Consider the following 27,660-nt stretch of genomic DNA (forward strand, 5'->3'; position numbering starts at 1 on the left):
AATAAATTCAGTAAATTTCAGTAAATGGCAACACCAAAGAAATGTCAGTGCCAGAGACATACAGGTGCAGCTTATGTGTGCTTTTCTCAGTAGCAAAGCTGGCTTAAGAGACTCGTACCTCCTCCCTCTTTTTCAGGCCACTGAATTCAGACCACTCAGCCACTTATTCCCATCACTGCTCCATAGTTGCTCCCTTCTGCCATCACAGCTTGAACCATTGCATTGGTTCATGGTTTGATGCATTCGCACCAAAAATATTTGGGTTTGAGGTTTGGTTTGGTTTGGGTTGGTTGGTTGGTTGGTTGTTTTTTTTCTACCCATATCATTCTCTATAGATAGTTTGCAGTATAAGCCTTAAGACATTTGACCTGGTGCAGAGGAGGAACTGCAAGGGTGGGAGCAATGAGCAGCAGCAAACTGTGACAGCTGTAATGTATTTTAGCTAGGGGAGACTCACAATAGAAAAATTTCTGGTAGAAGTGTGTTTACATGTTTGTGATGGGTTTGGTTCTAAAGATGCTTCACAGAACTTGCTTCTCAGCAATAAGTCTACTCTGATAAACTTCAGCATGTTTCAAGGCACACAATTATAGACTTATTTCTCACCACTTGCTTCATGAACAAAATCACAGGGCATCTGCAGAATTAGGACCTTGCAGTTTTCTCCTAGTCATCCCTGCTGGTGCTCAATCTGACATGCCACATGCCCATCTCTATGAGGCTGGAGATAACTCGTGAGGTGCCCATGGATGCCTGTAGCACAGCGTTATCTTTATGTAGTTCCTGTGTGTTGTGGTGCCCAGACTGATGCAAAAGGAAAAAGTGATACACAGTTCTTGGGGTTGAGTCTGAGTTGTGGTAGCATGTGGGCCATTCATGCTTAGCACAAGAGGGTGTTACGACCACCACAAACACACAAGAACTCTGTAATGCATTTAATTGTTAATAAAATAGGTACATCCACGGAATCTGTTACATGTCAGTTATAAGGCAGAACAACAAAGAAGAACTTTGGGGAGGCATATAGAGTTCTGGTGGGAATGGACCCCATGATGCCCAAGGTAAGAGCTGATCCTCAGGGGCAGGGACATCTTAAACCAGCTTTGCCATAGAAGCCTTCAATTAGAATAAACTTCAAAAACTCTGAATTAAATCTTCAGTTCTTACTGAAAACGGAATAAATCATTCTGGAATTTCTGAAAATGTTATACCTCTGAAAGTTCACACAGATACTTTTGAAAATAAACTTCGAACATTTTATGTCTCCTCCACTGTTGGTTGGATGACATGTTCGTGCTTATATTGATAGATGAAAGCAAACAATAGAAATTAAAAAATAGGACAACATGGAATATTGAAGGTTGCTTTATGAGACAAAACCGTGTGGATCATGGAAATGGTGCAATCACTCAGATTTCTGACTTTGGTAGAAAACATTATTGAATGAAATTTGAAAGCTTTTTCCTTTGTCAATAACCTTCTGAAGCATAAATGAATTTTGTATTGAGTTAAATGACTGAAGTCTTTTGCCAAAATTAGCTCTATAGTTGTAATAGGAAGAGTATTTTCAAGTAAATCTTTAAGTTCTGTTTTAAACTTTTCTGTGCTAATTAAAAGTATTTGATATGCAGGTCCAGAGTACTTCATGGATGCCTCATCCGCCATATGTTATGCAACCAACAGTAAGTGGATGCTTGCTTATGTCCAGCTAAAAGTGCTTACACTGTAGCCCCCCTCTGCTTGTCAGCCCCATTAAAGTCCTAGGTCATGTAAGAGCAGCCAACTGCTCCCTTTGACAAGAGCCCTCTGATGTAAAGACTTTGCTTCTTTAAGGACTGAGGCAGGGAGGATGGGCGATATGTTATCTAATTGCATTGATTGTAAGAGAATAACAAGCTCTAAAGTGTTGCTTCTGAAGCTTGCTTCAGGGCCTGAAAGATCACTGCATTCCTGCGTACTTTGAATTGCCAGAATCAACACGTTAGCCCTTCCTTGTATGCTTATCCATCAAAAAAGTCCTTTGTAGTTGTATATACTTTAAAGGGTCCTCAATGCCTCAGTAATTTATTTCAAGTACTGGAAAAGGGTAAAGCACAACTGTCCTACAGAGTCTCTGCCAAATCTGAATCTGATTTATGATTTGACCAATCAACTCTTTGTTTTTCCTTGAGTAAATTGTCATCTTCCATTAATTTATAACTACTACTTAAAGCTACATTCCACTTCTACCAAAATGCATTAGAAACAGTGCAGGTGATTTTTTGTTAACCTCATAGAAATGTTTAATGCACTTTGCCTAAACATTAGAGATATACCAGAAGGGAACAACATACTGAATCCCACTATGTACAAATTGATTTAGTTTAATTTCCTACCTTTGATCAGTTTCTCAGGTATGGATCCACTTAATGGGGTCATTAATCAAAATTCAAACACGTACTCCACGTAAGCATCAATACATTGATTTATATGAGGAGGGTAAAATGAAAATGAAGGTGTGCTGTCCCTAAAACAGGGTTCTTTACCTGGTGTGCATGCAGCTGAGATAAATTTTGCACACAGAGATGACATATTGGTTTTATTACAGAGTGGTACAAGTCTGGATGCTAAATCAAACTAGCATACCAGCAATACAAAAGTCTCAATCATTTATACAAAAACTTATTCCTGTACACACGCCTTCAGGACAGCCCTGTAGGGCTGATTTGTTACAATATTTGCGTACAAGTTATATAACATTATTCTTACTACACATGCTCAGTGGTTAGGGGTCCTCTCCTGGAGGCAGTATCCTTCAACGAGGAGGTGGTTTTTTGGATTAAAACAATATTATAATGAGCAAAATTTACTTTAGGTTAAGCACGTCCACAAAACTTGGCAATAATCACTGGATACTCAATCAACTGTCAGTCACCTGTCCATGGTTGAATTCTCAATTCTGGGATAGGTTTTGTTCTACAATCAAAAGTTAATTCCTGCTAGACATCTCATCTGTTATTACTCTAATATTAACTTCCTAGTAGGCCTCATGGTCAGGTCTTTTGGCCTATCTAGCAACAGGTGTATTGTTTGGAATTGTTTGTTATTCACATCTGTGTTCAAATATTCTGACTTCATACTACAGTAACCTGTAGTGAGAGTTAGCTATACAACAACATGGATATAATTACACTACATCCCCATTTAGTAGCACAGGACTCTCAACCTGATTTGAAGGCCCCTTCTACATCCCTCAATTCTTTGGAGACAAGTTCTTCAGCTTTCTCTCACCGGGCAATGACCATAGTGTGGGACTGACTGTCTCCTGGAAGCCCAATTCCCACCATTGCGATGCTGCACCTCTCCAGAACCGGTGGAAGTTTCCATCTCATTGGAGAAGTGCTACTGCTGTGGTCCTTGTAGGGAGACAAGCTGTATCGAACAAACTCACAGTTAAAATCGATCCTGTATTCTAATATTTGGATTTAATTGCAGACCACAAGAAATCTTAGATGTGTGTATATGATGAGTTATCAGACTTGTTGAAGCCAAAGAATCTCTGATCCTTGCAGAAAGACTTCCTCTCTAAAAGGAAAACCTAAGCATTTTAACAATGCCATTTTTTGTGTATATCTGTGTTTGAGTTTTATTTGACAGTGTTCAGCAAAACATTTTTGTGCAGTACTAGAAGAGGTATTTTTGATGTGGTAATTGGATGTATTTACCCTTTGGTAAAAGGCTGTAAAGCGAAAAATAACTTTTATAGTGAGTGGCACCCTCAATATGCTGAGTTAAATTTGTGTTTGCTGCCAGCCAGTGAGTTGTGTCAATGAGAGGATGTGCGCTTGTGGGTGGAAAAGCAGCGGGACAGTGGATAAGTGGTGTAACATTTCAGTTCCAGTGTCATAGCCATTGTGAGTTACCTCCATGTGTTGTCTGTAGCCATTCCGGTCTCTTCACTGTAAGATTTTTCTCATGAGTTTCCCAAGATTATGTTCTTAAATAAATGGACATGAGGCATTTAGTACTGGAGAAGTATAAAAGCAAAAAGGCAGAACTACCATTCCCCAGGTTTCATTCAGAGATGAATTCTTTATTAGAAATGTCTGACAAGTTGTCAGAGAATTACTACACAGAGGACTCAAGAGGCATCAGAATTAATGGCCTGTTTTGAAAGAAAATAAAGAGTCTGTGTCTATTGTAAGTTTGCTGTAGATTCATGCCTAGCTATAGACTGTATTCTAGGCACCTCCATAGCTTAAAAAAAAAGGGAAAAGATTCTGATAAAGTTGGCTGAATTTAAGACATGAGTCTTACTATCTCTGTGAGCTTATGAAACTGGGAACTTTCTAATTTGGTTAGCTTTTTGTTTCTTCTTGTAACTTAGTTTGCCATGTTATTATCTAAATTGCCACTGCTTTACTTCATAATATTTTATGAGATGATTGATTGTGGTATGTGATGTCCCGCTGGAAACCAGCGCAGATAAATATTACATTCCCCTTGCCCCAGGAAGGAGAATATTTTGTTAAGCCTCTATTATACTTTGTGAGTAGGGATGAACTCTTACAGAAAGCACAGTTTGAATTGCTCCAATGCTGATGGTTAATTCTTTGTTTTGATTATAAGTATCCACTAAATCACGTTACTGGATGATTAGCTTTTCATTTCCGACAAAGTCCTACTTGATATTTATGTATAATTTAACACACGTTGTGTCCCTCATGACCGAAAAATAGGCAGGATCGTGCTGTAGAGGAGACAAAGGAGGTTTTTCATTCAGCATGCTGTGCACAGCCAGGATAGTTTTGGGAGGGGAGAGCTGTGCCATGCGGTGCTACCACCCCGTGCCTGCCTCTGCTCTGCCTGCCCAGCTCATCTCCTTTGCCCCTTGCCTGCCATGTGCTGTCTTCAGTGCTGGCCCCTGCGGTAGCTTGGCATGCCAGAGATATTGCTCCTGTATTTCCCTTTACATATCGATTTCAGCCACATTTTCCTGATGTGTGCATGGGTGCATTTTAGATACATTTACTTGGTGGATTAAAAAAACCCACTGTATTAAAAGGTATCTCCAATTCCTTCAGTAGCTTTTAGACTACAACCAAATAACCCTCTGACCCTAACAGACAGCAATAACATATATATTAACTGGAAAATATTTGCATATAATGCTTTCCATTGCTCAATGTTGTTTGCTTTCTTACTTTTGGTATCTCCTTAAAAGCAGATAACAACAAAAATGACATTCTATGAGCAAAAAACAGTTAGAATTTATTTTTTTTCCTAATGAAAGAAAGTCAGATGGGCAGTCAAGGACTCTGCAGGTATATCATAATTTACTTATTATTTTCCCTGTCATTTTTAACCTTGGTATCATAGGTTGATGCCAATGAGCAAGTGCAAATGCAATTTTAAAAGGGTTTTTATTTTTTATTATCAGTGATTTTTGCTCGCCTAATACTAAGAGCCATGAAAAATTGCTATCAAATAGGTTGGGGTAGCATTGCAATTTCAGAATAAATAGTCTTTAAAATATTCTTCTGCTGATATAGTAGGGTCACACATGAAAACCTCCCACATCTTTGTGCTTGCACAGCCTTCAGGGTTTTGGAAAACGGAGTTTGAACATGATGAAAAATTCACCTTGAGGCTCATGTGTGAGTCAGACACTTCTGAGAAATGTACCATTTGTAAATGGAGCCTTTACCACTTTCTGGCCGTATCGACTGCACTGTGTCCGAGTAAGAATGCCTCAGATTTGCTAGTTTTGTTCCTTCGCCCTGGTCCCTCTCACTAGCTGTACTGGAAGACAAGCTCCAGAAGAGTTATGGCAGTTGGGTTTGGACTTATATTGACATAACGTTTAATGCACTGATGGCAGTATGGGCTCTATTCAGTTAAGTGTAGCTTTCAAAGTACAGTGCTCACTCATCCCTACTTGAAACAAGTCTTGTATTTCATTACTGCCTCAGGATAAGGGTAGATGGATAGCAATGACAGAATCAAAACATAAATGGGATAAGAGTTATTCTTGGGATTTATAACATTTGCCATATTAGTGTGTTTTTCCTGTAGTCCCTGAAGGCTGTCTAATGGTTCAGGGAAAATTTTGAAAAACATGTTGTTTAAAGTCAATTCGCATATGCATAATCTTCATTTTTATTAATGATGACATTTGTGTAAAACTTTTTTGATTCAATCTTTATTACAAATAATATATGTACTCTTCCTCTCTAATGGCAATTTTTTTTTTTTTTTTTAAGTGAACTAACAGAAATACTGTATGTGCACATGTATGTGCACACTGGTTTTACCCTCTTTTAAGTTGCAAGTAAAACTGTGGCTGTAAGTAATCCCTGTGTATGCACAAATAGATGTTCTTGTCAGTCTGGAATAGTTTCTGCATAATAGCTGCAGAAGGAATATGCCAGTGGCAACATGAAGGGTGCAAGCAGCGCAGCGTATGGAAAAACCTACTATTGATCGTGATAAAGTGCTTTGCGGAGAACTTATCTTCTGGATGTTTCTCAAGCCCTTATAGCCCTTTTAGAAAGGTCAATGTCTTAACAAATGCCCTTATTATTTTTTTTTGTCTTCCTTCCTCTGGCCCTTGGCTGAATGGAATCTGTCTGTCTTTAAAAGCAACAACAAAAATGTTTCTTATTTCATGAGAAGTGTAAAACCTCTGCTTTGGTGAGAAGCGAGGCTGAGTAAGGACTCCAGATTCTTGCCTTTTGATTGTCGTGCATGAATGTAGCATAAAAAGTACAAACTGTCCAACCGAAATATATCAGTTTTCATTTTCTCACTAGCAGCTCTGTTGTTTTGGATAATGCCCAAAATACCACAGCAGTTTCAGTGTTTTGATTCCTCCACTCTCGAACAAAGAAGTTCCTTGTGCTCTGTTCAGTGTCCCTCTCCCAAGACGCCTTTCTCTGCCTCCTGATTGTTGCTCTACCTTTTTAGCAAATAGAGCCGGGACTCCATCTTGCATTTGCCTGGTCGAGTGCAAGGGAACAAAGTCTGTCCTCTGCAGACAGTTGAGTCCTGCCTCCAAGATGAAATGTGAGAGTTTGGCTAGCTGGTATGAAAAGTAAACAGGAAATAATCCTTAGAAATTGGAATCTCCAGCTAGTCTTTTAACTTTTAGCTGTGTATTTTTAAGACATCCTTTGAACATGAACTTGCTTGAACTTTTAAGGCTAAAGAGTTTAGAGGTTGAAATAACTAACCGAATACCAATGCCAAAGTTCTGCTGAACAATTTTAATTCCAGTGTTTCCCGAGGCAGAAAATCAACGACTGCCAGTTCTGTAATTCTGATAATCAAGACAGTAATTGGCAATGTTCCTTTGGGACAGGGAGGCTTGCATGAGGTCATTTCTGCCTGCCTCTCACCCAGCACCCGCCGTAGATACAAGTTGTCTCAGTGCTACTAAATTGGTAATTTCAGCCTCAGCTGAGCACAGACTTACCAACCCTCTTTAGTGTCAGGTGCTGTCGTGTTAAGGAGAGTACCTGGGACAGAAGAGCTCAACCAACTCACGCCTCTAAAGGGAAATAGGTGTAAGTTATTCACCCAATTTATATTTCGTACTCAGGTGTAGGGGTTTGGACGTTTGATTATACAGCTCTTCTGGAATCGTATCAAAGTCTTGCTGCAGTCATTTGTTCTGCCGTTGCAGAAATTAATAAGAAATAATATGAATATATGAATGGCAGAAAAAGACGTATCCAAGTTAGATTTCCGACCTCTTCAGACACTCTGCTAGACTTCCCTAGTGAAACTGGACATTTTTTGTGATGTCAGCAAGACACACCACATATGGGTTCATTTAGAAAACATGGCCGGGGGAACCACAAGCGTTTCCAGTAGACAAACTCTTGCATTTGAGGAACTTGTGCTTTGCTGTCTTATCCTAAAAAGGCTTAACAGTTCTAGTAAAATTCTCTCTTCTTTCAAATATTCTACAGATAGCGTGAATACTAAATGGATAAACCATCAGTCTAAGATTTTTTTAAAATACGTTTACATTAGTGGAAAAAACATATCTTGTGTATTTTACACAAATCTATAAAGTAAATGGAAAAGATATTTGGAAAAGAAGGAGGCCAACACTAAATTTGAAAGGTACCCCAGAGATTCTGAAGCCAGGAAATTCTGGTTGAGGTTATGGAATATTGATTTATTTTTAACAGAAGAGATGCAACCTTAACCGTCAGCCTTCATTGTCAAGAAAAATCTTAACACAACAGCTGTTTAAAAGCAGTAAGTTTTATCAAAGGGAGCTATTTTTTTAGGAGATAGTTATTAATCAATAGACATTAGAGTACCTTCTGTGGAAGAATGTAGTGCATTTTTAAAAAAATCAATCTCTAATTTTGTACAAAGCCTGCAGTCTGTTTTAACTTTTCCAACTTCACGTACGTCAACTAAGACTGAAAATCACTAGTATTTTATTTATTTCATATAATATATGTAACATTTCTGGTTGCATGTAGATTCGCGTTTACATCAAGTTTTAAATTTACACCAAGTCAAAAACCTGAACACAGACTGTAAGGTTCATGTATCATGTTTGTCATTTTGACCAAAAATTCCTCATTTGTTTAGCACTGGTCAAGTTAGTTATTGTCCAGGTGGCAGATTAATAAGCAGGCAGAATGTGATAGAATCAGGAAAGAGCGATGGACTGTGCAAGCACATGGCATTAATTATAGGCCAAGAGTTAGATTAATGAGTATGCAGAAAGTAATGGGCTCAGCAAAGTGGTGAATTAGGTAAACATGTGATATAAATTTGTCAGAGGATTTCTCAGTTTAGCTCACCATCAAATATTTTTGCCATGTGTATTGCATTATGGTTAGACATGCATATGTGTGCTGTGAACTAGAGAGGCATGGGATGCATGTATATTACAATCTTCTCAAATTTATCCTCCATCCTGGACCATCTCTTATTTTTTTGCCTGGTAATGATGTCTGTCCATCATCTTGCAGTTGATGATCATGTTATCCAGCATCTGCAGTGAGAGCTCAGCTACGCTGGCTTAAATCAGACGATATGCAGGTATTATCAGGACACAAGCCCTCTTGCAACACAGCTGGTGGTATAGTGCAATTGCCAAACGTGCAAGTCCTGGGAGGGTGGAAAGGAAAGGCAACAATTTTCATCTGCCACAGACAGCAAAAAGCTTTGAATAAGCTCTGTGCTCTGGCAGCATGGAGGTTTCACACTAGTTGGTGACAAGGCTGGGAATGACCTACTGTGGGTGCCTGCTGCACACAGCGGTGGGTCCCTTTCCCATGACGGAGATGTGGTTCTTGTTTCTGTAGTGCAGTTAAGGATAGAGGTTTGTTGCTGCAGGACAGTTCTCCAGCGGAAAGGGACCTGGATCTCCTTTCGGCTTCCCAACCCCCATCCCTGCACTGCAGAAAATCAGCGTTTCCATTATAGTTGAAGCACGAGGCCTTTTTGGAGAAGGGAACAGCCCTGTGAACTCAGAAGAGCGGTATGGAAGAGCAGCAGTGTTATACAACTAGAGTGATGATGGGGCAGCACTGTAACTGTAATGACCCAAAAATAAGAATTATAAAGACTGGCACAGCCTGCCAAAGTTGTAAATGTGAGTTCCAACTAGGGAAGGATCAAGTCAGGTTTTATGCTATTGATAAAATATTCTTTTATATATAACTGAGGAGGGAAGGGGCGTGTAAGAATCAAGGTGTAAACTGCGGAGTTAATTATTGTATTACTATTTTTGAAAATATGGTATTCATACAGATTTTTGTCGCAGAGGATTTAACTGTTATTGGAAGAAAATTCCAAATGGAAATCATGCATATTTGTTCAGCTATAAATGTAAAATATAGCTATATTCAACCTTGCTCAAGCTCCTTTTTGGCTTGATCCTGCCTTTCCTTGCACTGGTTTCAGAGGATGCGCATAGACTTAGAGCACTTAGTGACAGATACTTTTTCTTCTGCCACTGATCTGTTGTGTGACCTTGGAGAAAACATCTTTCTTCTAAGCCTCAGTTTCCCATTTGTCTTTTTTATTTTTTTTAATCTCATCTATTTAGATTATAAAACCGTCAGCACTAAATTGCTTTTACTAGATGTTTCTGAAAAGTCTGGTGGAACAAGGGCCTATCTTGACTGATGCCTCTAAACACAGCCTCACAATGATACTATTAATGTTTAGGATTTTCCTGTTAAATATTAAAATAAGCCTGTCCTAGCTACAAGGAGGAATACTGGATCTGATTTTTACCAGTATAAGTCAAGAGTTAACTTTGCTTAAGTAAATTGAATTTCATATCTGTGAAACCGAATGAGAAGAGAATCACAGCTGCAGCAAAAAGTTGATGAAGGAGACTCTGGCACCTTCCTAATCCTTAGAACAAAAGCAGTTCCGTAAATTACCATTAAGTTATGCAAGTGTATTCAAGGAGCAATTTACATAAGCAGGGGAGACTAGCTAATCTATATATTACTTGTGATTACATCATGATTTATCTCGTGCAGGAGTTGTGTAAAAATTAAAATAATGTAGTCTAAGGACTTAGTGACCAGTTTAAAAGACTCAGGATTCCTGCTGCATCCAGAAACCATGCTATATAATCCCTTCCAAAACCTGATTAAATAGTTTGATTTTTTGCCTCTTGCTAATCCTGTCAGGAGGCTTGATTCAGAACAACTTTGCTCTGAGGCTTAGCACTGCATTTTCGATTTCCAACCTAAAGGTACTCCTGTTCACTTTACATCCATCTGTTCTTGGTCAAACATTCACCCCTACCTTTAGTAACTCTAACCCCTTCTGGATGTTCACCGTAGTAACTTACAGACAAAAATCTTACCTGCATCTTCATTTTCTATGCTAGCTATATTATGTCAACATTGCTATGCCTTTCAAATAACTTAGGGATTTTGTGCCTCTGGATGCCACGATGACCCTTTTGTGGATCCGTTCCAGTTTGAATTCATTTTTCTGAGGAAGCCAATGCTCACACTATTCCCACCTTTTCTACAATATCATTAATACTTCCTTCTCTTCACTGAGAGTACTTCACTACATTGTAAAATAGCACTTTTTTTTTTTTCCCCTTGTGCACGTGACCTTGGTAATGCAGTCATCCTGTAATTCACTGATATACCTAGGTTTTCTCTTTCTTCCCAGTTTCCAGCAATTGCTCCTCCATTTTAAAGGAAACCTCATATTAGCCATAATTGTCTTCATGAATTTGCACCTTGCTCAGTTTAATGCAGTCCTTCTTATATGGTAGTTTGACCTGCCACTTTACTGACACTGCCTCAGAACTTTCCCCAAATCTTACTATTCAAGGGCATTATTAAAAACATGGAGATTTTAGTGACCCTCCCACTGAAGCAGCATAGCTTGTCTTTCAGCACAACCTATTGTCATTTCCTCTTTAGTTAATTCTTTATCATCCCCAAAGTTTAGTCATTTCTGGTGTAGCACTGCCTGAAATACATTATTGACCTTCAGAGAGCTTAGATCTGCTGCGTGTCCTTTGTCTAGAAAATAGGTCATTTTATTTAAAAAATGAGGTTAGCTAGCTTTATCTTTGCTTTATCTGTGTTCTGTCTTCGTTAATATCCTTTAGTGCTGGCCACTGGACCTGTGCTTACGTGTGCCAGCTCTACCATTGCTCTGCAGCAGAGATGATCCAGTACTGGGTCCTCATTTCATTTGCACCCACACTTGGAGTTCAGTGGCTTCTCTGGGTTTTTCATCTCCTTTGACTGTATTCATTACTTTGCCCAAAGTCTCCTTCTCAGAAAGCTGCCTGTGCTGTCCGACGGCTCATGTGGGATATCAAGGCAGTGTCCTTATCCTGTTGGGGCTACTTCTGAAGTACTTTTAATGTGTACCCCATCCTCGCTGCCTGGGGAGCCCAGCTCTGGGTTCTGTCCTTGTTTTTCATTTATCTATATGAGAAACCTTTTGTTCGGTGTTTGAATATGATTTGCAAAGTCTCAGATAGACTTTTAGCGGTTCTTGCTTCTGCCCTCTAGGTGTAGCTTTTTTTTGTCTTTTTTTTTTCTTTTCCCTTCTATGTTCATTTCTGATATACTTCTAGAGGTGTCTGAGTAAGCAGCTGACTAATTAACACCTCCTCGACTGTAACTGATGAAGCGTCTTAATAACATAATTATTTAAAAATTATTTTTGCAGACATGGTGCGAACAGGTTTTTTTATATTAATGTATAAATGTACACTGTGATTTGACAACCTGGAAATTAGAAACATCCAAGATATCATAAGTAATGGCTTATTATTGAATGTAGTCAGGTCTTCCAATGTTTGCCATTCGTTTTTAACTCTACTAGATAAAATGCTTTCTTTTCAGTTCAAATGTCTTTATAAAGAATGTTATATTGACCTAAGCTTTGCAGTACAGAGGCAAATCTAGGTCAAATTGTGTATCTTTCCCAGACTGACTTCTGTCCTACTGAAGTGGAGTGATTGCTTAATTACAGTTTTCAGGTTGTAACGTCGTGGCCTTGTTTTGCTCTCAGACTGGTGTAAATTAGGAATGAAGCCGTTCTAAGTCCATGCATTCAGCAGTATGAATAACTTCTTGTTATGAATCACTGGTATCTGCGACATTGTTAAGAGCATGGTTTTAACCTCTTTCTTAATGATTGCAAAACCAAATAGTGAAATATAATAGTGTAAACACAGAACATTCTTTGACTGTTTCGTAGTGGATTGATGAAGAATGAGTTGTGTAACACAGTAACAAATGAACAGAGTCTGAAGAATTTTTAAGAAGTGCTGAGTTGTTATTTAGTGTAACCACTGAATGATTATTTTTTGAACTACCTGCCAAAGAGAGATGCACTTCCAGCAGGATAGGCTTTCTTATCAAATGGCCTGTTGTTTAAAGGAAAGTGGAAATTAGGGGTCAAAGTTTTGCTTCTTCCTACCGTGGTTTAAACGCAATTTGTTATTCCTTATTACTGACTACAGCCTGGAGCGCACCTAGTTAAAAGATGTCTGCTGAGCATCCTTCCCACTCCATGCCTTTTAAATAAGTTACCTGGGAGGTTTTGTAATGTCACCGCAGGCCTTGTTGCCCAGGAGAGCCCCTGTCTCTATCATCCATCCCAAATCCCAGATGTAGCCTTTCACCACTGTGCTTTTCAGAACGAGCAGTTGAGTGGAGGTTACCTTTACACACCGCACACCACACACACATCCCAAAGCAGGAAGAAAAGTGGATTTCTTGTTATCAAATGTCTACTTCTGCCTCCTGAAAAGCTGTATAACTCACAGAGAAAAAACATGTGCAGAGTCCTCATCCAGGGCTCGGTCCAAGATAACTTGGATGATTTCTTCAGCTCCAAGCTGAGGGTCACGGGATTGACACCCTGCTACTGATCTCCATGGTGGGACAAGAGGGTTGCATATGATTCACGCAGCAGACAGCTGGCTTTCAAACAGCCTTTGTACTTTTCCAGTACAGCAATCTGTAAATCATTATGCACCTCCTCTTTGCCCAATCCACACAGGATGTGAGTCTATGTCAGCTCCCAGCTTGATAGCCTTCCTCTTCAGCACGATCAATAAGAAAACCTCCTGCTTGCAGCCTTGGAAATTACTAGTCTATCGCCTGCCTCTAGCCAAGAGGGTGGGTGTCACATTCGCAGATGTCCCACATCTGACGGGGTTGAGGCTAGAGGCATATTTTCTGTTGGCAGGTGGGGGGAGAGACCTGCCATTGTAAAGCTGGTCCGTCCACACTGCTGCAACTGCTCCTGGCTCACCCTGGTTTCCAGCGGGCCACGAGCACCAGCAGTGTTTTGGGAGAAGCGTGGTTGTACGCACTCCATCACTGACACTTCTTCCTGCTGGCAGGGCATGTCATTTCTGTGGAAGGGAGAGGATTGCTCTAGGTGTACTTATTTTAAATGAGGATGAAGTGTTTGATGCAATGAGCGTTTCCTGGTGCCTGTCACAGGTCTTACTTCAGGGAGAGGAGGGGGTGGACATTTGTCAGGAACGGTTTGAATGTTTCTGATAGACAGGCAGATGCAGCACTGTTTCTCCCTGATTTGTGTCTGTGGAAGTAGCAAAGCTGTATTAGCTCCCTCGCTAACTCCTGCTTCAAGTTCAGCAAGGAAAGCCACTCGTCATGACAGCTAAAGCTGCAACAAGCTGCATCTTCCCCTGCGAACAGCACAGGAAAAACAAGAATATGAAGGGAAAGACTTGTGCAATTCCCCCCCGTTCTCATGCTGCCTTCTGTAGACCATAACATGCAGTTCACATCTTCAGCCTCCACTTGATATCCGATTTTATAAGATTTCAGCCTAAATCTTCATAGGTGTTCAACACCTTGGGCACATTGACTTTAACAGGAGGTGACCTTAGAGTCAATTATAAGCAGTGGCTTAGAGCAGGGTGATGAGGAGTGAAAATGGTCTTGAAAAGGTAATCTTGGTGCTGTTGCTGCTGCCAAGAGGGAGTTTGGGCTCAGTGCTCAGATTTGAACTCACGACAGGAAACCTACATTCAGTCCATGCCACTGTTCATGTTACGGGCAAGTGTGACTTTCCTGGAGTAGGTTCCAGACCCTCCATACTAGTTTTGCCTCCACTTTCCAAGGTAGTAAACCCTGACCATTTATCCTTTGGTTAAAACACCAAGAAAAATTTTGCTGGGACAGTGTAGGTGACATGCACATCTTTGAGACTCTGGGCTTTGTACTTCACTGGGTAGTAGCCATAGATGTTTCCACAGGGATAATATAAATAGATTGATGTATACAACTGGCTTCCATTCAGAAAAAAAAAATTGGAGGTGTATTTGCTGTAAGCCAGCTGAACTCATTGTAAAGATTTTGCAATAGAACTTGAGAAGTTTAGGTTACCATAATCTAAGAGAGCTTCCTCACACGGGGACTGGATGTTCAGCTGTGTTCATTTGTCATTCTTCCTGGAGTTTTACATGCCATTCAAATCTGTCTTCCCATTAAAAATCAATGGTACGGCTCATGGCTTTGAGAGTGTGGGCTATGGTGGTAAGTCATGATTTGTGTGTGATGTTATCTGCTTGCCTCCCAAATATGCAAATGTATTTGAATCCTCTCTGAGCCTCTTTTCATCATTTTGTTTAACAGATAAGTAAAGGAGTAAGTAGGAGCATGCCATGAGTACTGTTGTGTCAGGCGAAGTATGAGACTGTACCTTGCTCTTTCCTTTCATCTTTTTGGCAAAGCTGGGACAACATGTAACTGGGTATTATGCCATATTTATTCTTCTTCTCACAGAAGAAAAGGCTATGTTAACTCTTTTGTGCTAGTAAAATTCTTGTGGATAAAGACAAGTGATGGAACTCTTTGAAGTTAATAATTCCAATATCCAGTATAAGTCCTAGGCACGTCACAGGCATCGCTTTTGGATATTATATGTTCTAAAGGACAATAGTTTTGCTCAAATGTGGTGGTTTCCCTCTGAGAAGTATTTTCTCTACTTCAAAGAATGCTATCTATCATTATGACATTGCTCCAAAGTGGGAGCCCAAGCCAAGCAACAGCAGAATCATCAGAAGGTTAGGGTGTGTGGTAGACAAAAACTTAGAAGTTCCAAAAGGGTCTTCAGACAGGCACCCGTTTTTACCCTAAATATCATCTGTTAATTAGTTGTTGTGAAGTCGGTGCACGCTAATGTGAAAATGTTTAGCTTCGCTGTGGGTCCATTTTGCCAACTTCTGACTTAGGAATGCTGGTAAATGTCATGAGCTGCAGTGAGCAGTTCTGGCCTCTGCGGTGATCTGCTTAGACCTTGAAGCAGCTGACCCGTAGGGATGCCCACCTAGCAAGCTTATAGCAAATACACCTGATCAGAAATGAAAAGATGGATCATCATCTCTAAAATATAGAACAATTGCCAGCAAATTTTAACATTTTCTCTGCAGAGTTAAGGGACTTGGAATGCAACTTTCTAAAAGCAATGAATCAGTTCTGATGATTGATACAAGACTCTAATTCTCCTGAAGGTTTTCAAAGGCTTCTGAAATGTTTCTGAAATATTCCAGTAATTGGTGTTGTACAGTATTAAAAATCCTGCCTAGCTGTCTAATTAAATACAGCCATAGTTGCTTCTCAAAACCAAAATTAACTACTTGGTTTGACATATTATGAGCCCTCTTACACAGGTGGATAATTCAAGCTCCACAAGGAGTTTTGGTCACCTAGTTTCTCAGTTCAGTGCATCTGCAATTGAATCATTTCCTCTTAATGGGTGACTTGACTAAGTGATTTGAAAGTAATTAACAAACCCAGTGGATCTGATATTGAAGTGTCTGATCAGCATCTTACCAGGAACTACTTATTTCCTGTGGGAAACTGCAGTCGACTTCTCAACAAATTCAGAAGGCAACTTGTTGCACCTTCTTCTAAGGAAGCTAATCAAGGAATGGTTGTACCATCCCAGGCATGTTTGACTTGTGATGAAGTGATCTCAGCTGATTTTAAAGGCATTTTCAGAAAGTCTATTCTTTATTAGTATTGGATGTTTTATTTGGTCACTTTCAAGAAGCAGTAATTGACTTCTTACAGACTCAGACTATTTTTTATCCTCTAATACATTTTAATCTTGGCGCACAGCTGTTAATGGGATATGCTTCCACTCCAGAGCAATTCAGATTGATTTTGTTTCTACTTTACAAATATATTACAGTAAACCCACAGTATATAAAAGCGCCCAGTGTGTTGAGATGAACTAGCCTCACGGTATATGCAGCTCCTAATGGGAGCTCAGTACATTCAGAGAAGTGGTGATTGATTGCCTGGTGCTCGGGCTAATTGATATGGCATTGAGTTAGTCAGAAGCTCTCCACTCCATCAAAATCACGCATGACATTGCTCCAGCAACTCTTAATATTGACTGGGTAGTTCATATGATAAAAGCAGCATGTTTTGGAAGAGATTTCCAGAGCTGAGTGAATCTTCCTCCAGCATCAGTTACATTCTTTCCAGAAAGGCTTCCTGCCTGGAGTAGCATTACTCCTCCGCTGGAAATTTTTTAAAAGGATGTTCTCAGGTCTGTTTATTTTTTATGGGCTTGGATGCGGTCACTGAGATCCTGTGAGATCAGAAGAATGGAATGAAAGTGGCCACAGATGACACTTGAGCTATTTCCACAGCTGGATGCACACCAGCCAGAGTAGGCGGTCCTCTGCAGATGAATTAGTTCGTTGAAGTACATGATACAAAACATCTGTTACAATGAGAACAAACAAAAACAATGTGCCTTTGAAGACTGCGATTTGTTGGGAGCTGCTTGCAAGCCTGCTGAATGAGGCAGTTGTCAGCAAGGAAACATTTTCAGGCTTGCCCTTGTGTGAACTAAAGCAAAACTACACAGTAAAAATATCTAAATTCAATCAAGCAAAAAGCCTGCTCTTCCCAAATTTTGTTACTCTGATTCCTGCTACGGCAACGGGGAGGGAGAGAGCCCTTGTGTATCAAATGTTTTTTATATCCTAAACCACTTTTTTAATACAATGGTATAATTCCAGCTGAGTGGCTGTAAAAACTTAGAAGCTACACTGGTACAATAACTGTTATTCTGTCAGTTGTTCCCTACACTGCTTTATTACCAGCTGTCTCGAAGTGCAATAGACATTTTTCATTGTCACTGCCACCTGATAACAAATAAAACCTTCGAAATGGTTTTGCTCTGAGGAGTAGCTCACAGCTCCTAGCTAGAAGTAGACCTTTCACGTCACCTTAATGAGCAGAAGTGATCCAAATGTTCCCACCCCATTTTACTCTTACGAGGCAGTTACTTTTGGCTGCCCTTGGATTTTTTTCTCACAGTTGAGCCGATGAGGAAGTAGGAATACCAGATATTTCTGGAGTAAACAAACACACTGTGTATAAAGGCTGAAGGCAGATCAATCAAAGCCAGATGTTTATTGGTTGTTACAGGGCAATATTGTTCTTGTGGATAGTTTAAAGAAAATGTAATGCTCCTAATGCAGTATTTCAACCATGATAAGGATGAGTTAGATGCAGGTATATACCAAAGCACCAGTTCCTCTTTTTTCTTTTTTTTTTTCTTTTTTTCTTTTCTTTTTTTTTTTTAGAGTGAACATACTAACTAGAACACAGATTTGATAGGTGAGAACCGTATCCTATATGCATAATAGGAAAAGGCTGCACTACCAAAGCAGTACTGCTGCTCTGTGTGTACACATAAGGTAGACAATAGTAGTAAAGAAATAGAAATTAATCCTTTAGATCAAGTAAGCAGTAGGGATATGTGATTTTGAACCTGGAGATCCTTTAGTTCTTTTGGTGCTGATGGCCTGCTGTGTCTGCACAAGGCAGCTACATTTTTTCTAAAGGCTCAACAAATGAAGCAGGAGATCCTGTGGGTCTCAGGGTGTCAGACGGGCCATTGGGAGAGGGCATCTTTGCTGGCTCTGCATCTGTGATCCAGTGGTGGATGTCAGGAGAGGTGAGAAGCTGCTGAGGAAGCAAAGTTAAACAAGATTCTTGTTTAGTTCAATTGATTCTAGTTTATGGTTTCCTGATGAGCAAGTTTTCTGATTGTATATGTAGTCATAGTTTATTATAGCTGTACAAGACAATTATGTTAATCTTACTTTTATTTCCTAATATTCTTTGATCTCATACACATCAAAGATGTAAAATTTTAGTCTTGTTGATAATTAGCTAGAAAGAAAATATGTTGTCTGTCAGTACAGAGGATACAAAGGAAAGAAATTGTCCTGGGGGAGTCTAGATGCTAGTCTAATTTTTTTTTCTCCTCATCAGATTTTTATTTCCCTTTCATCAGTTGCCTCAGCCATTAAATAAATGTACTGGAAGTAAACTTTGCCATTGTGAAATTCATTCAGCTTTTTAAACCACCTAGTCACTCAGTATGGTTCCTCAATTGGGGAAAAGCAGTTTGGTACATCAAACAAAAAATGTACATCAATGTTTCCCAAACTTGCAACAACCCCTTGTGGTCTGTATTGACAAAGGTTTCATGCTTGCTTGCTGTTAGTTTTAAGCAGACCAGGGCTAATGCTGTGCACAGTTCTGATTTTATTCACCCATTATAGTCCAACGGCTTTGATTCCTGACTTGTGATTAGTGTTGCGGTCAAGAACAGCAAATGAGTATATGCTAAATTATTTGGCTCTGCAGTTGCTCTTCAAAGCTGTCTTTCTGGAAAGAGAAAATGCAGAGGGATTATTTTACAATTTCTACAGCGAATCTCTGCATCAGTACTTCATGCCTACAGCTGCTGGATTTATACATTGCAATTTATTCTGGGGATTGACCCCTCCCCCCACTTTTGTTCATGAATTGCAAAAAGATCATTATCTTCATAAATTTGTTTACTGTCCAAAACTTTTGTATGAATAATTTATGGCAACATTTCAGCCTAAGGATTGTTCTCAGTGCGCATAACAAGTATTTATTAGATGGTTTCATACTGGAAGTTGTTATTAGACTGCCGCCTTCCTGTTCCCAGGTTGGTTGTCCTTATCTTTATTAATTACTTCAGCTTCTAGACAAGATGATTGTCTTGCCATAAAATAAAATTTTGTTTCTTGATTAAACAAGTCTGCAGGCAGACATAGGCTGCCTGTATGGCAAGTACTGCAGAACATAAAAATAACACAAAATTTAAAATTGGGTTGTTGAAAAAAAATAATCATTGAATTACAGTCTGAATCTGAAAACGAGCAAAATCATCTCTGCTTGGGATAATTAATTAATGACAATCTGCCTGTGGTATAAAAATCTATCGGATACCTGCATAGTAATGTACAGTTTGATGTCTGTCTCTGAGGATTAAAACAATGTGAAATCCTGGTAGCATTCAAGTTGGTGACAAAACCCTAATTGATTTCAGTGGGTCAGGATCTCAGGCCAAATTTTTCGAATTCTCTGAACCAAGTCCTGTATGTTACTGTGAACGCTGGATTATGGAGGTTTTAACCATTGAAATTGCAAACAGCTTCTGCTAAAAATTTGTCCTCATCTAGTTTTGATTTTATGCCTCAAGCTTGTGCATTTCTGCATTACTTCCCTGCATTAATAATCATTTGCAGTGACACAGAGCTGAAACACCACAAAACAGGGTCTTTCATGATACTGTAGTTCCTCGATAGTAGAAATAGTACCAGAAAATACCACAAGCAATACTACCAGAAAACCATTTCATGTACTTTTCAGTCCCACAAATGGTTTTTCTGTGCGCCTGGAAAAGCCACTGCGGAACAGAAATAGGGCTGCCAAGAGCCTGGTCTCTACTGGAGTTTATTGGAACATCTGTTGTTAGTTATGTTGTGTCTTTTGATGTCAAAGACAAAACAAGGGTTTGTTTGGTTTGGGGAGGAAGACGGTTCACATGGAATGAAGATTCACAAGCATGCAGTGCACAGAGTCCAGCCCTTGAGTCCCCGTCACTCTGGAATTAATTAGGTCTCTCTTTTTTCTATCCACACAGCTCTCAAGAAAAGATGGGAGTCTTACCTATTTGCCTATCATCTCATTCTTATTTATCTTCCTTTGGATATTTCTTGTTTCCTTTTCCTCTGAGGCTACCCTTTGCCTCTGGCTAGGACTGACAAGACTATTACATATATAGTACTCTGTGAATAATGAAATCTGGCTTTGTGGGCAGGATCACATAATAACTCTAAAACTTGTCTTGAAGTGAAAATATGCAGAGGGAGAGGGTAGTGACATGGAAAAAGTTGTGAAAATGTTGTTTTGACTCCACTTCAGGAGAGAACTTAGGGAGTGGGAGAGGGTGAGAAGAAGAACAAAGACAAAAGATCTGTAATCTTTCTGTTTTCATTTCTGGGTTATTGAACTAATTTTAAGCTTTTTTTCCCTTTCAAATTTAGATAAACTCTGAAGTGACATGTCATTTTGAAAAATGGTGGAAACATTGCATTTTGACAGGTCCAATTTTTTCATTCTTTTGGTCACAATTATGTGCCAAGTGTGACCTGAATTCACAGGGTGTCTTATTCTCCCTTAAAGTGTTTTTTCCAAATAATTTGCTGTTCATCTCAGTAATACGTGTATATCATCCAGCTGGCTTTTTTTGTTGTTGTTTTTGTTTTCCCTAGCTTATACTGTGGTTTATTCCTCCAAAGCATAGAGATCTTCTTGCCTTCATATATTAATAAAAGGCATCTCCCTGAACTCGTGGCAGACTCAGCTGCCCAGTCTGTGCTGCCCAGAAGGCTGATCATCCAGTTTGGGTCAAAGACTGGTACATTCACCACAGTAGTGGGCTACCAACTTATTCTTCCCTGGCCGCAGAGCAAGGTGCTCTACATTATCCGAGAAATTTTCACAGCAGTATCTGGTAGTAGGCAGTTTCTAGTTGGCTGCCTTGTAGCCTGGAGAATTACCTTTCGTTGGGTAAGAGTATGGTTTAGAAAAAGACCTTGGCACTTCCTGAACTGCTCTTTCTTGGCTCATTCTTAGGACCTCTGAAGTTAGTGTTGACCACAATGGCAGTTTGATCTCTAGATGCCAAAGAAAATAAAACAGACATAAAGATTTTTTTTCCCCAGGGAAAACTGAGCACCTCTACAGTAGTCAAAGAGCTGAAAGATATTCAGGACGGCAGCTCGGAGAAACATTTTTTACTTCAACCTAAAATTCTGCTAATCAGACTGCGGGGAGGACACAAAACTGTAAAGGAGTAAAGAACATCTTTGTTATATGTCAGGATCTAACTGCTGTGCATTGCCATGGGCTTGTACGCAGTGACTGCTAGGAAATGGTGGTACACCAAAAAGCTGTAATAAATCAAAGCTTTTCATAGTAATTACTGCAGCATGTATGGATAAATGTGAACCAGAGAGTCTTACCTCATTTATTCTAATAAATCCATTCATATTACAAAACTGAAGCAGCAAACCTGGACTTCATTTGCCCACGTTGCTTTGGCTACTTTTTTGGCTACTTTGGTTTATGACGAAAGGCTGCGCTAGAGCAGGCAGCCTGATCCTGAGAAATGCAGAACTTTCTGCATTCATCTGCTTATGCAAAAATTGACTGCTGTGTTGAGGCAGGTTGAAGTGGGTTATAATTTGATGTAAACAGCAAGAGGTTACCAGCTATCAGCATAGAGAGAGGTAATACTAAAGTATTTGATTATTCCAGGCACTACTGTAACTAGGGAGCTGAAAAAGTACTTTGTCATCCGCTTTGTGCCTTCCTTTAACCAGTATCACTAGAATTCCTCCGACACTGGTAGTATGGTGGGATGGATGTGGTCCATTCACTAATTTGGGAAACGGACTCTTTCCGGATCAGTCTTTGTGGTTAACAACTTTTTGATAAAATAGGGCTCCCTGCAAAGATGTGGTAGCGACAGGCTGGTGTAGACCCTCTGTAGACCCGGCAGTGTGCAGGGCAGTGACCGTGCAAGCCTTTCCCCTCCGTGCCAGTGCTGCTCTTCATCCTGGAGCTAACCTGCAGGGATGCAGCTCTGGGGATGCATCCCCCCACCTTTCGCAATCCTTGGGAAGGCTGTTGGACATCGCCAGTTGCAGTAATGTCGTTTTGTGATGGAGAGTTTCTCTGTGGGTAGCTGATGCCTGGACATAACCGAACAGCTGTAGCTTGATAATGACTTTCAGCCCCAGAAATGACCGAACCCAGTGACCCAGCATTGAGACTCCCTATTCTATTACCAGTCCTCTGAGCCACTCTGTTCCCCCCGTGTACTTTCAACATATTTAACATGTTACAGCTGTGCTCCCTCCTATACAATAGTTAAGAGGGCTGCCAGCATTTCCAGTATGAACTCATATTTTAGGGATAATAATTCAGCTGTAAAAATGTGCTCCAGGCTGAAACTTTATAAGGAAGATCTCAGCCCAAGAGTGACTTTATCTGGACAAAAAAAGGGAAAATATATCAATTTAGTCATTCTTAATTAGTACAGATATATTTAAAAGAAAACAAATAATCCTTGCTGGATCCATTTATTTTTCTTTTTAGCTTAATATTAGCCAAAACCTACACTTTTTTAACTTTTCACATCTACTTTTTAGACTTGCTGGTCCACTTGCACAATGAAGTTTTACACACAAGGGTCAGTTTTAAAGTTCTTTTCCTCAATATTTTCATCTTCTTTTGAAAGACAATACAGTATGGAGCAAAGTAGACAAGCTAGCTGTTTTCTATTATTTACTTCAAATCTGCTCATCATGAATCAAGAGGCAAAGTGTTCCCTTTTCTTGATTAATTTAGACTGGATTGTGTGATCAAAACCACCTGTTCTCTTCGGGCCTCTAATGGCGATGACCCCGACTGTACCTTGATCTGAACACTCATGGACTTGGAAAAGTTCAGATATAGATCCCAGACCCGTCCCAGAACCCTCATAACAGACCAGCTCCTGAGTCCTCTCTATATCACACAGTTTATAAAGCACTTAGAGGTCTTTGGTAGAAGGGAGACTTATAAATGTCAAGCATTATTGTAATACACAGGATGGTTTCACTGGAAGGACCTTAAAGCAAATGAGAACTTAAAATACCGCATTTTTAGTAACAGAATGTGTTCACCCTCTGTAGACTCCTATTTTCTGACTATTGTTACAAAACTGAGGGCCTGAGTTTGATTTCATTTACATCAGTTGTACCTCACTGACTTAAATGTGGTTGCCTTCGAATTACCTTCTCTGTGCGCTTGTTGCTGTTGGCTTTACTGGCTTATTTTGGTCTCATGCATCAGCGATGGAATTTTTAGGTAAGGACATTTTTGCAGCCACAGTTTCTCTAGATTGTGTCTATATTATGGCTTGTTGAAAACAATGGAAAACTGCACAGGTGTCACTGAGAGCACTGTCCAAGGATGATGGAGTTGTCCAGGTGCAGCAAAAGCCACATATTGGTGGCAGTTGACTTGTACAGAGTTGAGTCCAAGCAGCAACTGGTCTGGTTAGAGTCAGAAAATGTACAGTTAAATTTTGTAAAGGCACAAGTGAGGCATTGGCTCACCTTACTTTTAATGATGGAATATAAGGTAGAGAAGGCACTATTGAAAATTCGCACCTCAGTCTTGGTTTTGAGGTCTGTCACAACACTGGCACTGTCAGGCAGCCAGCTTTAACCAGGCAAAGGACAAATCCCAATACAGAATGGAGTGGATTTCACCCATAGTTTCCCCTGAGGCCTTACAAGTCCAGAAAATGAAATGCAATTTGGGATCTGGGGCAGGGTGTTTAGGCTCTAAAAACTTGTGGTTTTTAATGAGACGAAAGACAGGGCTGGAATAGTTTTCTTTCTGTTGCTGTGTGAGAAAAGGCTTTGTTTAGCCTAACAGATTACAAATCTACCAGAACATGACGGTGAAACAGATTTCTGTATTTGTCCTGCCTAATAAGAAGACATTTCTAGATTTCAAGATCAGAATGAACCACTGTGATCTAGAACTGAATTGATACATAACACGAACCCTGGCTTAGTACAGAACTTCCCCATCTATCAACTTCAAGTCTAAAATCTATTATTGAACGGAAGCATATCTTGAGAAATACATCCTTATTCACTCAGAGTTTAATTCCCAGCATCCTAATAGATAGGACGGGAAGGATTCCCAAGAAGATGATGTGGCTATTACTTGCCCCTCATCAGCCTTCCAGAACTTTAAATTATTTAAGTTCAGAAAATGGGATGAGAAGAGAAAGGACATAATTTTTTCAGCCCCCATACCTTCAATCTTCCTTTGTGCAGGAGCCACACAAAAAGCGCTTTAGACATAAGCAGCAGATGACAGTGCTCCACAGTGTGCTCTCATGGAGGATGGACGTTGGGTTTGTAGCTGAATTTGAGAGGAATGCTGCAATATCAGTCTCAGCATTTCAAGGTGGCTCTCTCCCTGTCCCATGCAAGTGGATACCTGGATTACGTGGCAGCCCCTGCCACAGCGTGGCTCTGAGAGTGCAGCTTAGAATTAGGCCTGACCTAGCAGTTAGCTCTGAACTGCTCAAGAGCTACCTTTGGCTCAACATTGCAACGACCACCATGCAGACCATGAGCAACTGCGTGAAGCATTGTCATTTGTATTGACCACCAGCAGTAAATTCTGACTCGCAAGAACCTTTCTGATCTTGGAGTTGCAGGGAGACATCCTGATATCTACCCATCCCTTGACCATTCTTCCTGTTGTTCTTTCAAAAATTAGGGAGAGGAGAGGAGCGCTCTGCCGTCTGCCACCCTGGCATCTCGATATGCCTATTTGGTGCTTCATTCAGTGATACCACTTCACTTTTCTAAAAGCTGAAGACATTTCGGATATTTCCATCTAAGACTGGTTGTGGCTAGGTCCTTCTAGTGCTGTGGGGCTAACACCATGCACAGCCATACTATATTTTTCTGGCTGTGGTTGCATAGGTTGTCATTTTGTCATCTTATCTCTGATGGATACATAGGGTTATACTATCTGCCTGCTTTTCTGATGTTTTTCCTCTTGTTGGTAGCCAGTTCCTCAGTATTTCTCATGTCTGCCAGTGTCAGTGTTTGTCCTTCAAATGAGCGAATCTCCAAGCACAGCCGCTAGATTGCAGCTCGCACAGCGCGAGTCCCACATGGTTTCGGGCAGGAAATGAAACACAGCACATCTGCTACAGATCACAGCTGCTGGCCTGTCACTGGCCACTGTAGTGACGTGGCTAAAAGTGCACGTAGGAGAAATGTCACAAATATTTCCTCCCCAAACCCAGTTAGCTACTCTCTGCGCCTGGCAAATGACCTATGTACTAAATCTCACTAGAAAAGCAGAGATCAAAAAAAAAAAAAAAAAAAAGCGCAGTGTGTCAGACATTTTGGTCTCATCAGATGTCTGTTGTCATGACTTCATGGAGACACACAGACAGGCAGGCCTGCCTCACCTTGCCCAGAAGGCTTGAGACCCAGGGGGAGCTGAGGTCCTACCACATTAAACACACCGTACGTGCTCTCATGACACCAGCCTGCTCTGGTCCTCTACATCCACACAAAAACTCTGAAGGCAAGTCTTCCTGTTAGGCATTTTTCTTGTATTTCCAGCATATTTCCCTGATTAAAATAAGTGTTCTCAGCCAGTAACAGAAGCTCTCACTCAATGTTTATTAAATGTTGCACATAAATAATAAGTTTAAAAACCTGTCACTCTTGCTTTTAGCTACTTTTGTCGTGCTAAATCCTGGATTGAGAGTTTCAAACATCCAGAAAAGTGTGACCTGAGTGGGTGTAATACAAATGGCAGTATCTTTTGTCTTTCCATGTGCAATTTTAAGTGCATATGTATGTGTTTACATATGTATATATAAGATAATATTGAGGATGCAAATATGGCATCCTTTTTGAAAGCTTTGTTTGAACCCAGTGAGTCAGGGAAGTGAAAATTTAAGAGTAGGATACATTTATACAGTCCTAAAATTACATTCGGCCCTTTGAAGGCAACTGCGACACTGATGTGGCCTCCAGTGAAAAAAAGTTTGACACCCCTGCTCTAGAGTATCAGCCACACCACTCAGCTCGGTGTCATCAAGATCATGAGTTCTGTGCAGGAAATACAGATTTTGTTTTCACTAATAGTGTCAATGTTTTAGAATCCGTGCTTATTTTGACATAGAATGAAAAGACCTTTGGATATTTTTTGTGAAATCTGGTAGTGGGAAGGGCAGGAGAAGGTTTGTTCTATTAATATATGGTCCAGTGGTTACGTTCCGGGCAAATCACAACCTCTGTGTTTCTTCTTGTCTTCTGGGATGCTAAACCTTATGTGAGCATTGTGAGGATGCTTTTGTTAGTGATGACTGTTCTTGGCAGGGCAAAAACACTGTTACATGGATTGGACATATCAAGCCAGCATACAGCCAGAGCACTTATAAACTGAAGGGTAGGGAGAAAACAAAATAATTCCTGATAGACATGTCTTGTCTGATAAGTATAAGGAAAATCATCCTTTCACTCGGTTTAATGAAACCTCAAGAAACAACATGTTCTCGATAACATTAAGACATTCACTTGGTAGTATGGTAATAACTTTTCAGATGGAATGACTTGGTGCTTATATGTCTGCACAATATGTCTGTAAACAAATTTGAAAAGTAATTTTGCTGCTGTAATGTTTATTGGCTTTACATTGGCCAGTATTTACAAGGTAGAATTTGTAAGTATGCTTAACTTGCTAAAACTTTCTAAATAAAGAAAAAGTAAACTGTAAAACAAGCAGATGCTTACTGTAAGCTTTAGAAACTATTTATTCAGCTGTTATTTGTGCCTTAAGTCCAATATCAGTATTAGAACACTGGAATAAAACAGAAGCCTTTAATACAGTTCATTTTTCTAGAAAGCTGGGACTAACTCATCCTTCCTCCCATTGACCCCCAAGTGCATCTCTCAACTAGTGAACTCTGTGTTTGTAAAGCCCCCTAATACACTTTTTATTTCTCATGTCACTTTCCCACCCTTCAAGGCACATAAGGTGGCATGTGTCATTGCACTAACATAAACTTTATTTCTGCTGTTGCCTTTTGGTATTGGCGAGTACTTAAAGATAGTTTACTTAATGTAATAAATAGGCTGTATTTAGTGTCCTTCCTGTGATTTCAGTTTGTCAACGTACAGGGAGTGTACACTGTGTGTAGTTTATAAAGTCAGGC

At 40.0% G+C, this 27,660-nt stretch overlaps 1 protein-coding gene across 11 annotated transcripts in view; it reads left to right on the top strand.

The window, feature by feature from the left end:
* Positions 1–27,660, top strand: part of RBMS3 (RNA binding motif single stranded interacting protein 3) — a 713,822-nt gene that overhangs the window by 641,600 nt on the left and 44,562 nt on the right. For all 11 annotated transcript variants that reach the window (XM_065627651.1, XM_065627659.1, XM_065627650.1 and 8 more), the window contains one exon: positions 1,632–1,682. In XM_065627651.1, the coding sequence (XP_065483723.1) occupies positions 1,632–1,682 (51 nt within the window). The remainder of the gene's footprint in view (positions 1–1,631; positions 1,683–27,660) is intronic.

This window comes from Caloenas nicobarica, chromosome 2, assembly GCF_036013445.1.
Source record: "Caloenas nicobarica isolate bCalNic1 chromosome 2, bCalNic1.hap1, whole genome shotgun sequence".
Classification (NCBI taxonomy): domain Eukaryota; kingdom Metazoa; phylum Chordata; class Aves; order Columbiformes; family Columbidae; genus Caloenas; species Caloenas nicobarica.